The 14,162-nt window shown below is 43.4% G+C and overlaps 1 protein-coding gene across 2 annotated transcripts in view; it reads right to left on the reverse strand.

Annotated features, from left to right (window-relative positions):
* Positions 1-469: 469 nt before the first annotated feature.
* LOC121865176 (uncharacterized protein DDB_G0271670-like) overlaps positions 470-14,162 on the reverse strand; it is a 101,694-nt gene continuing 88,001 nt past the window's right edge. Inside the window, exons 3-7 of one of the 2 annotated variants that reach the window (XM_042364488.1) lie at positions 10,525-10,941; positions 5,481-5,692; positions 4,265-4,454; positions 2,215-2,435; positions 470-1,747 (exon numbers count right to left, since the gene is read on the reverse strand). In XM_042364488.1, the coding sequence (XP_042220422.1) occupies positions 1,625-1,747; positions 2,215-2,435; positions 4,265-4,454; positions 5,481-5,692; positions 10,525-10,941 (1,163 nt within the window). In that variant the 3' untranslated portion in view covers positions 470-1,624. Of the gene's footprint in view, positions 1,748-2,214; positions 2,436-4,264; positions 4,467-5,480; positions 5,693-10,524; positions 10,942-14,162 lie in introns of both variants that reach the window. The other variant, XM_042364487.1, reaches the window with a different exon arrangement.

Below are 14,162 nucleotides of genomic sequence, written 5' to 3' on the forward strand. Positions count from 1 at the left end.
CCTTAACTACCATCACCAGACCACCGTAACTACCATCACCAGACCACCTTAACTACCATCACCAGACCACCGTAACTACCATCACCAGACCACCTTAACTACATATATTCTCACCTAAAGAGCATAAACTTGACCTGCTTGTAATAAATCAACTAATGTACTGTCTAAGTCTACTATGAGTCTTAAAGGAGACGGGGGTTGGGGGGGGGGCGGGAGGGTAGGTTAGGGTAGGGTAGTTCTACATAGTTTGGTCTAACTTGACTAGAAACTTCATTACATCTTGGCTATAGGGTTCGAGGTCTCTACTGTATGGGTTGTGCTTGGTCATTCGTAAGCTGGGAGGAGCTGGCTGTAAATGCGACTGATTGGCAACTCACTACAGTATGTTAACTAGACACTTGAGTGGTGAGGATTGTAGGGCAGTGATACCATATCCAACAGCATGTAACTTTGATGCTTGTATAAATGCGTTTTTGTTTTTGTTTTCTTGAGGATTATTTTTTTTTTTTATTTGTTAGCGCGAGTTAGTTCGGTGAGCAGTGTTCAATTTTCGTCACCTGTGCCTTGGCTGCCCTGTCTATACCTGTCAGTCTCACGCTAATCCTCGCTACCTCAACTACTGTACTGCACCTGGTGAAGTTTTCTCTGTATGTTGACCAGATCACAACTTTACGAGGCTTAGGAGTGTTGTGATGCATCATTTAGCTGCACTTTTAGTCTGTCTTAACACTCAAGTACCATTTTTTTTCCTTGTCATCGATCACGTAGTTCGATTTCTATCATAATTATCATTGATTCATGTGATTCCGTTTGTATGAATTAATTTTCACCTATTTAGTATTCGTAATAGTTCAGTAACACAACTCTGGCGGTGTTACCATAAGTCTCAATTCATGTTTCATGTGTTAATCAACTCCCGGGTATAGTCTTCATTATACATAGTTTTTATCCAATGCGTCAATTTAATTTCTCCAAGTTATCGTTGAAGTATTAGAAGTAAAAAGTCCTTATCTTGGTGTTGTGTCGTGATGCACAACACAACACTTGGCAGTATAACATTATAGTAGTTCTTGTTTACTGGAGCGTCATCACAGAACCAAGTACCTTTCCTCCTGACGGTGACCAGGTGATGATGATCCCCCTGAGGAAGCCTCGAGGAACAGGGAGGTCTTAACATCTTATCACAAGTTGGTCTCGATAACCTGTAGAGCTAAAATGACCCTCTGGGAGCTGGAGAGTTGTGTTAGTGTTACACCACAACGCCCCGAGGGCTCCTGTGTGGCAGTTGCCACGCCCGTGGTTACCAGAGACGCCCTTGGAGAGCCGGGATGCCCTTGACAAGCTGGTTCCCCTTAAAGACCCGGGAAGCCTTCGGAGAGCTGGAACGCCCTTCGTGACTAGAGACGCCCTTGAAGAACTGAGGCATCATTTATCTAATAAGTGACATGCCCTTGGAGAGCTGGTACGCCCTTGGTGATCTTTGACACCCGTGGGGACCAGAGGAACACCCTTGCAGATGTCGACGTCCTTGTCGAGCTGTGATATCCTTTAAGGAGGTGGAGGTCCCTGGGGAGTTTGGAACGCCCCTGGAGACGAGAGACGCCCCTGTAGAATGTGGTAGAAGCTACATGATGGAGCAGAAGGCGAGGCCGTCCGTGAGCACCTCTTGCATGAGCACCTGAGTCTCCATAGGGAAGGCCCCGCCGTCGTTCATGGGGTCGTCGTAATAGTAGCTGTAGTAGAGACTCTGTGGACGGGAACGACCAGTCACTTATGTAGACATCAATACATACATCAACTAATACACACCTACATGTATCCATGTGTACATAAGTATACATATATAACAGAACTACATACTGAATACTTTGATGGAAAGATAGATATACGTATGATAATGAATATCTATATATACTTCCCACACATTTAAAGATTAATGTTTGCAGACGTATATAATGTACATAAATATCTTAACTCTGTTATTACATAAAATACAGTACTGCATAACAAGCTGAATATATATGTTTATATCTTCGTTATTCAAGTAAAACTAGATTGAGAATAGTTTGAACTGAGAATATATATTAATACTGTATTGTTGCACCTGACGTTGATAGTAAATTGACACAGTAGTTACCTGTAAGGGGTGAACATTATACACAAACATGTATACACCTCTCTCTCTCTCTCTCTCTCTCTCTCTCTCTCTCTCACCTGACACTTGGCACAGCCACAATATTGAGCCAGCTGGATCTCCCTCAACCGCTGGCGCTCCATGTCTCTCTCTCGCTCCAGCTGCGCCTCCCTCTGGGCGTCCCTCTGCGCCTGACGTTGTGCCTCAATCTGCGCTTCCCTCTGCGCCTCTAACACCGCCGCTTGCTCCTCCAATACGCGAGAGTTGCGAATGGTGAGTGACCCTAACGGCATCAGCGCCACTGTCAACACCACACTAATGTTAATATATGGCAGCGGCCTTTTGTGTTGTCTGTCAGTCATAGTGTGACTTGGTAACATTGTAACCTATCATTGTACAGTACATGTAACATGGTAACCTTAAAAGATGGCGTTTAGCGATGTGTTGACGGAATATCGTTTTGTTTCTCCGGGAACATCTTACGGGGAGTTATTCAGGTATATCTCATTAACAGTCTTACTGGCCTCACTAACATGTTTATTGACTCAGCCTTAAGGACACATTACTGGTTGTTTTAGTCACAGCTTTATGTAGTTAATTAAAGGAAAGCAATAGTTATGAGCTCTTGTGACGAGACTCGGTGCGTCTCTCTAGGGGCGGGAAGCTGGCAAGTTTGTCTCAACACTTACGTCTGCATGTTAAGAGGTCATATAGTTTGACCTTTGATCCTGTGTGAGTGAGGGGTTTGTATATTGAGGTGCTTGTTATACTTGGTGCTATAATATGGTGACCATCATACTGCAGGTCAGGGGTCAGGGGTCATTTGTTTTGGTGCCACGTGTCTAGATGTCTTCAAGAATAATCCTTTTTATAATGGATAATTTGTTGTTACTTAGGCACATTCCATAAATATTTGGTTAGTGAGTGTTTAGATTCTCCTGTTTTATGTGTCTATGTAATAATAATAATAATAATGTTAATAATGTTAATAATCCTGTAGGCAAAATAATTATTGTACACATTAAGACACTAGAAACATGATAGTTCAGTAATTGTTAATTATTGAAATATTAATGTATTTCACCAGCTAATTACCTTCAGACTTGTTTAATTTAACATGTTAATTATTTATCAACTATAGCATTTTAACGCTAATCTGGCCCGTAAGCCACGCCCTTCTTCTATGAAAAGTACCTGATTTGATCATGGAAAATGCTCGTGTAGCTGTCCGTTTTTTAAACTAAATGTGTTCACAATTGGTAAGAAGACCTGTTATTGTCTAAAATAATGTTAAATAACTCTTTTTTACGGGGACTAGCCCACCTGGGCACAGGTCACTGACCCACATCAGGGCCTCGGGGCGAAAATGTAATAATAATAATAATAATAATAATAATAATAATAATAATAATAATAATAATAATAATAATTAATAAAAATATATAAAAATTATAATAAAATAATAATAATAATTATGATAACCATAAATACAAAAGTGAAAAAAATCAATCAAGAGTGAGAAACGATATACAGTATGTATGGTTGTGTAGTTCATTACCTGTTGTCCTATATGGCTGGTGTCATTTGTCTCTATTGGCTTTATGTTTGGTACACAACCAAGAAATAACGAAAAGACTTCATTCAGAAGCGAATTTCATCTTTGACTTCGACCTTTTATGATAAACATTTAAATTTTTTCTAGCATCCTCTCTGAAGTGCTAATGCCTTGAAATCATTTGCATTTTTATAGTTCAGATATTTAACATTATTTCAGAGAATAACGGGTCTGATTACCTCGTGTGAACACATTTAGTTTAAATACACGGACAGCTACACGAACATTTTCCATGATCCAATCAGCTATTGTAGTTATAGACGAGGGGCGTGGCTGACAGGCCGGGTTAACGTGGAAAAACTAGTGTAAATAAATGTGGTAATTAGTAAAAGTAATCAGTGGAATTCAGAAAGAAAATTAGATAATTTTGATCGAATCTTAACTGGCTAATGACTCTATTGCATAGTTAATTGACTCACTTATTGATGTTAATGGTAAAAAATATTGAACTTGGAAACATAATTAGTGGACTTAATGACTAAAACATTGGGCTTTCCTCTTGTGTTTGGACTTACCTTGGGAAGAGAGACTGGCAGGTAGGAGTGAGCCTGTGGACGTGAAGGTGGTGGAGGAGAAGGAGGAGGAGGAAGTGGTGGTGGTGGTGGTAGCGGAGGAGGAGGAGGAGGAGGAGGAGACTGGACGACCACCCGAGAGTCGTATCCCAGACACGGAGTTAGCCAGCGCCTCCTCGTAGCTCGGCGGAAACTGGTAATACGACTGATACATAACATGGCGTTAGTGTGATACATAACATGGTGTTAGTGTGATACATAACATGGTGTTAGTGTGATACATAACATGGTGTTAGTGTGATACATTACATTGTGTTAGTGTAATACATAACATGGTGTTAGTGTGATACATAACATGGGGTTAGTGTGATACATAACATGGTGTTAGTGTGATACATAACATGGTGTTAGTGTGATACATAACATGGTGTTAGTGTGATACATTACATGGTGTTAGTGTGATACATAACATGGTGTTACTGTGATACATAACATGGTGTTAGTGTGATACATAACATGGTGTTAGTGTGATACATAACATGGTGTTAGTGTAATACATAACATGGTGTTAGTGTGATACATAACATGGTGTAGTGTGATACATAACATGGTGTTAGTGTGATACATTACATGGTGTTAGTGTGATACATAACATGGTGTTAGTGTGATACATAACATGGTGTTAGTGTGATACATTACATGGTGTTAGTGTGATACATAATACAGTGTTAGTGTGATACATAATACAGTGTTAGTGTGATACATAACATGGTGTTAGTGTGATACATAATACAGTGATAGTGTGATACATAATACAGTGATAGTGTGATACATAATACAGTGTTAGTGTGATACATAATACAGTGTTAGTGTGATACACAATACAGTGTTAGTGTGATACATAACACAGTGTTAGTGTGATACATAACACAGTGTTAATAAGCGTAACTGATACATAACACGGAATTAATGAAGAACTGATACATATTAAGGGGTTATATTGATAGTCTCTCATTCACCTCTCACAATGACTTCTTTCAAAATTAGGTGAATTATCTTTAAATTAGGTGAAATGTCTCAAAATAATGTCATCAGGTCTCTCTTCACGTTTATTTTCCCCTAACCTAACCTAACCTAACCTAACCTAACACAACCTAACATAACATAACCTAACCTAACCTAACTTAACCTCACCTAACCTAACATAACCCAACCTCACCTGGCTCTGGGCGACCTCGTAAGGCGGTGGAGGCGTCTGGATTTGCGAGGCCCTTGACCCCCTGGCCGAGTCCTCGCTCTCGGCTCTCCTGACGGGGTTAGTGCCAGAACGACCACGAGTCAGCTCTCGCCCACCCTCACGCCCACCATCGCCGCCGCCTCCTCCTCCTCCATCCACACCACCAGATGCTACCCAGGAGTATGGTGGAGGCTCTGAAAATGTGGAGGAGGTTAGTGGTGTTATCCTGGAGTAGTGAGGACATACTGTACAGGTGGAGGAGGTTAATGGTGTTATCCTGGAGTAGTGAGGACATACTGTACAGGTGGAGGAGGTTAATGGTGTTATCCTGAAGTAGTGAGAACATACTGTACAGGTGGAGGAGGTTAGTGGTGTTATCCTGGAGTAGTTAGGACATACTGTACAGGTGGAGGAGGTTAATGGTGTTATCCTGAAGTAGTGAGAACATACTGTACAGGTGGAGGAGGTTAGTGGTGTTATCCTGGAGTAGTGAGGACATACTGTACAGGTGGAGGAGGTTAATGGTGTTATCCTGGAGTAGTGAGGACATACTGTACAGGTGGAGGAGGTTAATGGTGTTATCCTGGAGTAGTGAGGACATACTGTACAGGTGGAGGAGGTTAATGGTGTTATCCTGGAGTAGTGAGAACATACTGTACAGGTGGAGGAGGTTAATGGTGTTATCCTGAAGTAGTGAGAACATACTGTACAGGTGGAGGAGGTTAATGGTGTTATCCTGGAGTAGTGAGAACATACTGTACAGGTGGAGGAGGTTAATGGTGTTATCCTGGAGTAGTGAGAACATACTGTACAGGTGGAGGAGGTTAGTGGTGTTATCCTGGAGTAGTGAGGACATACTGTACAGGTGGGAGGTTAATGGTTTAAGTAGTGAGAACATACTGTACAGGTGGAGGAGGTTAATGGTGTTATCCTGGAGTAGTGAGAACATACTGTACAGGTGGAGGAGGTTAATGGTGTTATCCTGAAGTAGTGAGAACATACTGTACAGGTGGAGGTGGTTAGTGGCGCTACCCGAGAGAGTCATACACTTATACTAACTAATTATATATATACACAGGTGTCTTCTCAAGCCACACCTTTAATTAAGAAATTCAATCACTGTAATAAAAAACACGACGGTGACCGCCCCTCAGCTTACTTCACCTGGTAATTTAACACCTTAATGCTACATAGAGAGGTTAGGTTAGCGTAGGTTAGGTTAGCGTTAGATAAGGTTAGATTAGGTTAGTTGTAGATTAGGATAGGTTATATTTCATTAGGTTAGGTTAGCGTTAGATAAGGTTAGATTAGGTTAGGTGTAGATTAAGATAGGTTATATTTCATTAGGTTAGGTTAGCGTTAGATAAGGTTAGATTAGATTAGGTGTAGATTAAGATAGGTTATATTTCATTAGGTTAGGTTAGCGTTAGATAAGGTTAGATTAGGTTAGTTGTAAATTAGGATAGGTTATATTTCATTAGGTTAGGTTAGGGTTAGGAGTGTTAATCTTAAAGTGACATAAGTTGGTGACCTTACTATTTACTGTTATTTATGTACATTCTGTTAATAAAATATTGTTGACTTTCGAAATATTCATCACAACGTACTTGTTTTTTCTTGCAGGGAAAGGAGGGATGAAAGAACAGGTATGGTCGGATAATAATCACCTGAGCTGAACACACCCACCACTAAACACACCTGGGATCTATATATTCAGGTGTGTGGTCGTAACAGATGTAAGGTAATAAGCATTAATCCTGCTTCCCTACATCAACACAATAACAGTTTCCTCTCGAGTAATTCTCTATAAGTCATCAAAGAAAAATCACCTTCGAGTAGATGTTACCTAAGATTATTATTGTGTCTGAGAGGATGTCGTGGAGGGGTGAATGTCGTGGAGGAGTGAATGTCGTGGAGGGGTGAATGTCGTGGAGGGGTGAATGTCGTGGAGGGGTGAATGTCGTGGAGGAGTGAATGTCATGGAGGAGTGAATGTCGTGGAGGAGTGAATGTCATGGAGGGGTGAATGTCGTGGAGGGGTGAATGTCGTGGAGGGGTGAATATCATGGAGGAGAGAATATCATGGAGGAGTGAATATCATGGAGGAGTGAATATCATGGAGGAGTGAATGTCGTGGAGGGGTGAATGTCGTGGAGGAGTGAATGTCGTGGAGGGGTGAATGTCGTGGAGGAGTGAATGTCATGGAGGAGTGAATGTCGTGGAGGAGTGAATGTCATGGAGGAGTGAATATCATGGAGGAGTGAATATCATGGAGGAGTGAATATCATGGAGGGGTCAATATCATGGAGGAGTGAATGTCGTGGTATATACAACAGTTCTGATATATATTACAATAGATATATAGTTATGAAGGTGACAATACAATCCTAAGTTAATTAATAGGATATTGAATACACACTGAAAGATATAATATACCTGTGTACACAAAGGGATATATTTATACGATAGACCAAAGTGCGGTTATTATCATTATATATTCAGGGTATTTACAGGGGGGCTACTGGCTGCCTTTCCTCTGTCTTCCACCAGATCAAGTGGATGAAGTAAGTGGAAGGGTAAGTGGGACGGTAGGTGGGTGGGTGAGAAGGAGGGTAAGTGGGCCGGTGGGTGCCTGGGAGTGTAGGTGGGTGGGTGGGTGAGAAGGAGGGTAAGTGGGCCGGTGGGTGCGTAGTGAGGTAGGAGAGAGGGTGGGTAAATGGGGGAAGGTAAGAGGGGGTTGATGCAAGGTCCCTGACGCTTGGCCCACTTGGCGCTCCTTCTCCTTAGTTGGTGCACAATAATGACAAACTTGGCTCACCTCTCCCAGCCATGGTGACCTGACCTGACCTAAGCCCTCGTAGGGAGTCTAACCTAACCTAATCTAACCTAACGTAAACTAATCATAATATTAACACTTCGGGTACTTTATGGAGTTATATGAATCGCATATACAAGATTGATTTTTTTTGGGGGTGGTGTGTGTGTGTGTGTGTGTGTGTGTGTGTGTGTGTGTGTGTGTGTGTGTGTGTGTGTGTGTGTGTGTGTGTGTGTGTATGTGTGTGTGTGTGTGTGTGTGTGTGGAACTCTGCCAAGCCGCAACTCAAGTTCAGTGTAGCGAGAAAACTCCGTTGGAGATCTCCCGATTCTGCCCTCGTTCACTCACTCACTCACCCACCTAATTCACTCACTTATTAACTTATCCACTCGCTCACTCATTCACTCGCTCACTCACTCACCTAATTCACTCACTTCATTCATCACTCATTCAATGACTGTCTGACTCACTCACTCACTCAGAGGTCAAAGAGATGTAAAATGAACTGTGGTTAATTTAAAGGAGAGAGAGAGAGAGAGAGAGAGAGAGAGAGAGAGAGAGAGAGAGATAGAGCATCACACAACCTCTCCTCTCTTATACTGTAGTTTCATTTACGATATTAACTTCCATAAATTACTTTAAAATAATATTACCCAAACAAAGATAAAAAAAAAGTTAATAATCACAACATATATTATTTGTTTTAATATTCCTGTTTGTAAAATTTTACTTAGAAAAATATTAAAAAAAAATAATTGTAATTTCGTCCAGGGGTGAAAAGGATATTTGTCTGACTCCAATCACAACACACAGGGAAGGTGAGAATGGTGACTGTGTAGGCATGGGGGAGAAGAGGAGGAGGAGGGAGTACTACCACTACAACAATGTACCCAATGCCATCACACACACACACACACACACACACACACACACACACACACACACACACACACACGAGTAAATAAATAAAAATGACCTGGACAATACAAGGGAAAGGCACATAACTAGTGATAAGAAGTTGTGTGTGTGTGTGTGTGTGTGTGTGTGTGTGTGTGTGTGTGTGTGTGAAATGGTTGTATGGAATGAGGAAGGATGTGTTGCTAGGAGGAGGAGGAGTGAGGGAGAATATCTCGCTAGGAGAGGTGGGAGAAAGAGGAGGAGGGGAGGGGGGTAACCTGACCTAACCTAACTTAACCTAATTCTCCAAGGTAATATTCAGGCGAAAGAAGCTAAGTTGAGTAACCTTATGAGTGATAGATAATGAGTAACGTGTTTTGAATATTTCAGGTTTAATTAAAAAAGGCGTTTAATGCTCTCTCTCTCAGCGCCACACTGTTGACTGTACACTTTCCCCGAGATTAATTTGCGACTGAGAGCAGCGTATACATCAAGCCACCGCCGCGTGAATACCACATCCGCGGGGACCACCAGCTACTTCCTCTCCTCCTCCTCCTTCTCCCTCTTCTCCTCTGCCTACTTCCTCTCCTCCTCCCAGATTACAAGTGATCAACAGCTTCACTGAGGTATTAAACCTTTGGTGTCGCATTATCTTGCCTCTAACACTCAGCCTGCCATTAAATGTTGCATTATGGTCGTGTATAATAGATCCACTCCAACACGAGGTTCTCCAACACAAGACCTGCGGGGCTCACAAGACGCGAGGGATTCACAATACCTGAGGGACTTACAAGACCTGAGGGACTCACAAGACGCGAGGGACTCACAAGACCTGAGGGATTCACAATACCTGAGGGACTCACAAGACCTGAGGGACTCACAAGACCTGCGGGGCTCACAAGACCTGAGGGACTCACAAGACGCGAGGGACTCACAAGACCTGAGGGATTCACAATACCTGAGGGACTCACAAGACCTGAGGGCCTCACAAGACCTGCGGGACTCACAAGACCTGAGGGACTCACAAGACCTGAGGGACTCACAGTACCTGAGGGACTCACAAGACGCGAGGGACTCATAAGACCTGAGGGCCTCACAAAACCTGAAGGACTCACAAGACCCGAGGGACTCACAAGACCTGAGGGGCCCACAGACCTAAGGGGCCCACAGGCCTAAGGGTCCCACAGACCTGAGGGGCCCACAGGCCTAAGGGTCCCACAGACCTGAGGGGCCTACAGACCTGAGGGGGGCCACAATACGTACGGGCCTCACAAGACCTGAGGGCCTATTTACCCCAGGCAGAAGAGGACCTCACCTGTTATCCTGTAAGCATCGTATCTGTCAACACTCCTCGACCTCCTCCTGGTCTCAGACACAGATGCCTGACGGACCAATCTGTTGCCGCTGGCCGTCGCCGCCGCCGACGGCGCCACCGCCGTCGTCGTGGTCGTAGTACTGACAGCGCCGCCGCTTGCACTCCCACCAACCGCGCCACTACTGCTGCTGCTCCTACTGCTGCTGCTGCTGCTGTTGCCACCGTCACCATCGCTGTTGTTGGCGCTGGCCGTACTGCTGCTGCTGCTGCTACTGTTGTTGGGGGAGCTGCCGGTGCTGCCTGAGGGTGAACCGCTGGTGGTGTTGCCGCTCGACCAACCCCGGCCAACTGAACCCGAGTCGAAGCTGCTCTGACCTCGAAGGTACTTGGCTCTTGTGTGACAGTGACGGCACTTTCCTGTGGGGTGAGAAGCGGGTGTTAGTGTGACATTATTGGAGGAAGGGAGTGGAGGGAAGGAAGGAGGGAGAACGTAATTGACTTCATAACTTCCAATTTACTAAATCTCTGTCACACACACACACACTATGCATGAACACCAACCCTGCCTCCTACTTGGGTGTGTGTGTGTCCCAGATTTACACACAACAAGCACACCCAGGTGAAGGATGGCTGCTTGTGTCATGCACGCGAGGTATGCAAACTGAATAAGGCAGGAGACGGGGAGGACGAGGCTGGGAGACTTTTGCTTGCAGAAGAAATTCTTGGAATGTAAACAGAACTGCGTGTGTGTGTGTGTGTGTGTGTGTGTGTGTGTGTGTGTGTCAGGAGGGGTGAGGGGGTACATCAAGGTATGTTAAAGGGGACGTAGTACACACACACACACACACACACACACACACACACACACACACACACACACACACACCTGTATCTCAAAAAGCCAACAGTATTCGCTGTTCGAGTAAGACAGTGAGTGAAACTTTTTGTGGTGTACCTCGAGGCTCCGTAACCAGTCAGGCCAGAGCTTTGTACCAGTTAAATAAGTTTACCCTCCCACTGCCACACAATCTTCCCTACCCTGACATGACCTAACCTATCTTACCACATCCTGACCTGTAACCTACACCAACTTAAACCTAACCTACCCTACCCTATCCTGAAAACCTAACCTTGTTTAACCTTACCTTATCAAATGTAATCAACCTAACTTTACCGAACCTAATTAATGTTCTGTAAATGCATTAGAGAGAGTGCGTACTCCTCTTTACCAATCAGATAAGTAGATCTCGACCAATCACATTAGGTATATAGGTAAAGAGAAAGAGAGAGAGAGAGAGAGAGAGCGCAGCCACAAATGATACCAACCACTTGTCTATATCTTTAAGTATTAAAAAACAAAACAAAAGACGCTCGTTACAGCCAAACACACGCCGTCGCACCAGAATAAACGACACAGCAAAAGATTTGAAGTTGAGAAGAATCTGACTGAACTGAAGTCACCCCGGCAAGGACAGAGGACACGACGCTTAGCAGGAAAAACTAACTTCCTTGACAGTTTACGAATCTGATGTTACAAATGTCATTTATTTGATCTAAACTAATATTTAGGTGTGCTGGTGGCATGTTTATTGTCCTGGGCTTGTAGTTCATTGATTCAGAGTTCGGAAATCGATTGACAAGTTTTTAGACCTTCCGAGGACCTCCTCAAGACCAAAGACCTAAATACTTCCCCAAAACTTCCTCCCCGCCCCCCTCCCTCCCTCTCCTACTCTTCTTCTTCCTCTTCCCCTTCCTACTCCTCATCTTTCTTCTCTTCCTCTTCTTATTCCTCCTCCAGCTCCTCGACAACTGTGGCAAGATTTATGCAGTAGTTCCCACAGGGTTACTTAATATATGTGAAAACTTGCCCTACCTTCTCCACCCACTTATACCGCGGGTCTCGACTGTTAAAAACCTCCCAGGACGGTTTCTAGTGTTAAATCAGATTTTCTACAGGTCACGGGTTTCAAGGGTTTATATAATGCCTGTCTGAAGTCTGTTTTATAAAGTTTTTTTTTTCAGCACGTTTTATCGTGTGTGGTGAACTTTAGATGTAAATATGGAGAGGTCGTGTTGTAATCTGATGGTGGGAGACATTTGTGTTATGATTTATTTCATCTCATTTTACCTCCTCATACAGCGATTACACACACACACACACACACACACACACGGTCTTGAATTAAATCTTGAAAACGTTTTCCAATATGCTCTCTCTCTCTCTGTGTCTTTCTCTCTCTCACACACACACACAATGTCAAAGATAAAAACTGCGTCCAGCGGATGCTCTCACGTTAAACGGACAGCCAATAAGAAAGAAGATATTTTCCCATGGACTATTCTGATTGGCTTTTCTACGTGACGTCATTATCTGAGCTATTTTCTGCGGAGGTCTGTAAGTTAGTGTCTTTTGTGGCGCTGAAGAGAGGTATCAAGGTCAAGTCAGGTCAGAGAAGATCAGGTTAAGTTAGGGCAGGTCAGGATTGGTAAGGTCAGGTTAGGTTAGTTTTTATCAGGTCAGATCTTTAGGGGTAACTCATCACCAAGGGGTAATTCATTAAAGGGTAACTCATCATCAAGGCGTAACCCATCGAGGGGTAACTCATTAAGGGTAACTCATCAAAGGGTAACTCATCAAGGGTAACTCATTAAAGGGTAACTCATTAAGAGGTAACTCATTAAAGGGTAACTCATCAAGGCGTAACTCATCGAGGGGTAACTCAAGGCGTAACTCATTAAAGGGTAACTCATTAGAGGTAACCCATCGAGGGGTAACTCATTAAGGGGTAACTCATCAAAGGGTAACTCATCAAGGGGGTAATCTATCTTCGTACCATAAAAACTCATAACGAGAGAGAGAGAGAGAGGCTAGCAGCTGAGGGGGGTGTTGAGAGAAAAGAAAAGAGAGCCAGTTAGCAGGTAAGAGAGAGAGAGAGAGAGCGCCAGCAGGTGAGGGTAGGTGTTGAGAGAGAGAGAGAGAGAGAGAGAGACTAGCAGCTGAGGGGAGGTGTTGAGAGAGACCCAACTAGCAGGTGAGAGGGAGAGAGAGAGAGAGAGAGCCATCTAGCAGGTGAGAGAGAGAGCCAGCCAGCAGGTGAGAGAGAGAGCCAGCCAGCAGGTGAGGGGGAGGACGCCATTAAAGCTGTTGTATCAGAAGGTGGTGATGAAGGCGTCGTGTGTTAAGGAGTTAATGTTGCAGACTCTCTCTCTCTCTCGTGCCTTTAACACCAATAATGTTTATACTGTAATATTGAATAACACACAGGTACAGTAATTCCCAGGTACAGTAAAACCCAGGTACAGGTGCAATGATTCTCAGGTGATGATTGATTATGATTTAAAATACAGACACACAGGTAAAACGCCATAGTAATGAGTTGATTGTAAGGCACAGGTGGTGACCTAAAGGAACACTATCAGTATCTAGTTCACCACGTTATATCACTCCTGGATATTATTGACCTTTGATAATGTTCTATTATTTCAATGGTTAAACTGAATATAAATCATCAGTGTGCTTACCTGTAGACCAGAACCCATTATAAATTTTAATATTTCAGAAACCCAGAGTAAAACCCTTAGTTCTTTAACAAACTCAAACCCTTAGTTCTTTAACACGCTCAAACCCTTAGTTCTTT

Source organism: Homarus americanus, unplaced genomic scaffold, assembly GCF_018991925.1.
Source record: "Homarus americanus isolate GMGI-L3 unplaced genomic scaffold, GMGI_Hamer_2.0 scaffold37678, whole genome shotgun sequence".
Classification (NCBI taxonomy): Eukaryota; Metazoa; Arthropoda; class Malacostraca; order Decapoda; family Nephropidae; genus Homarus; species Homarus americanus.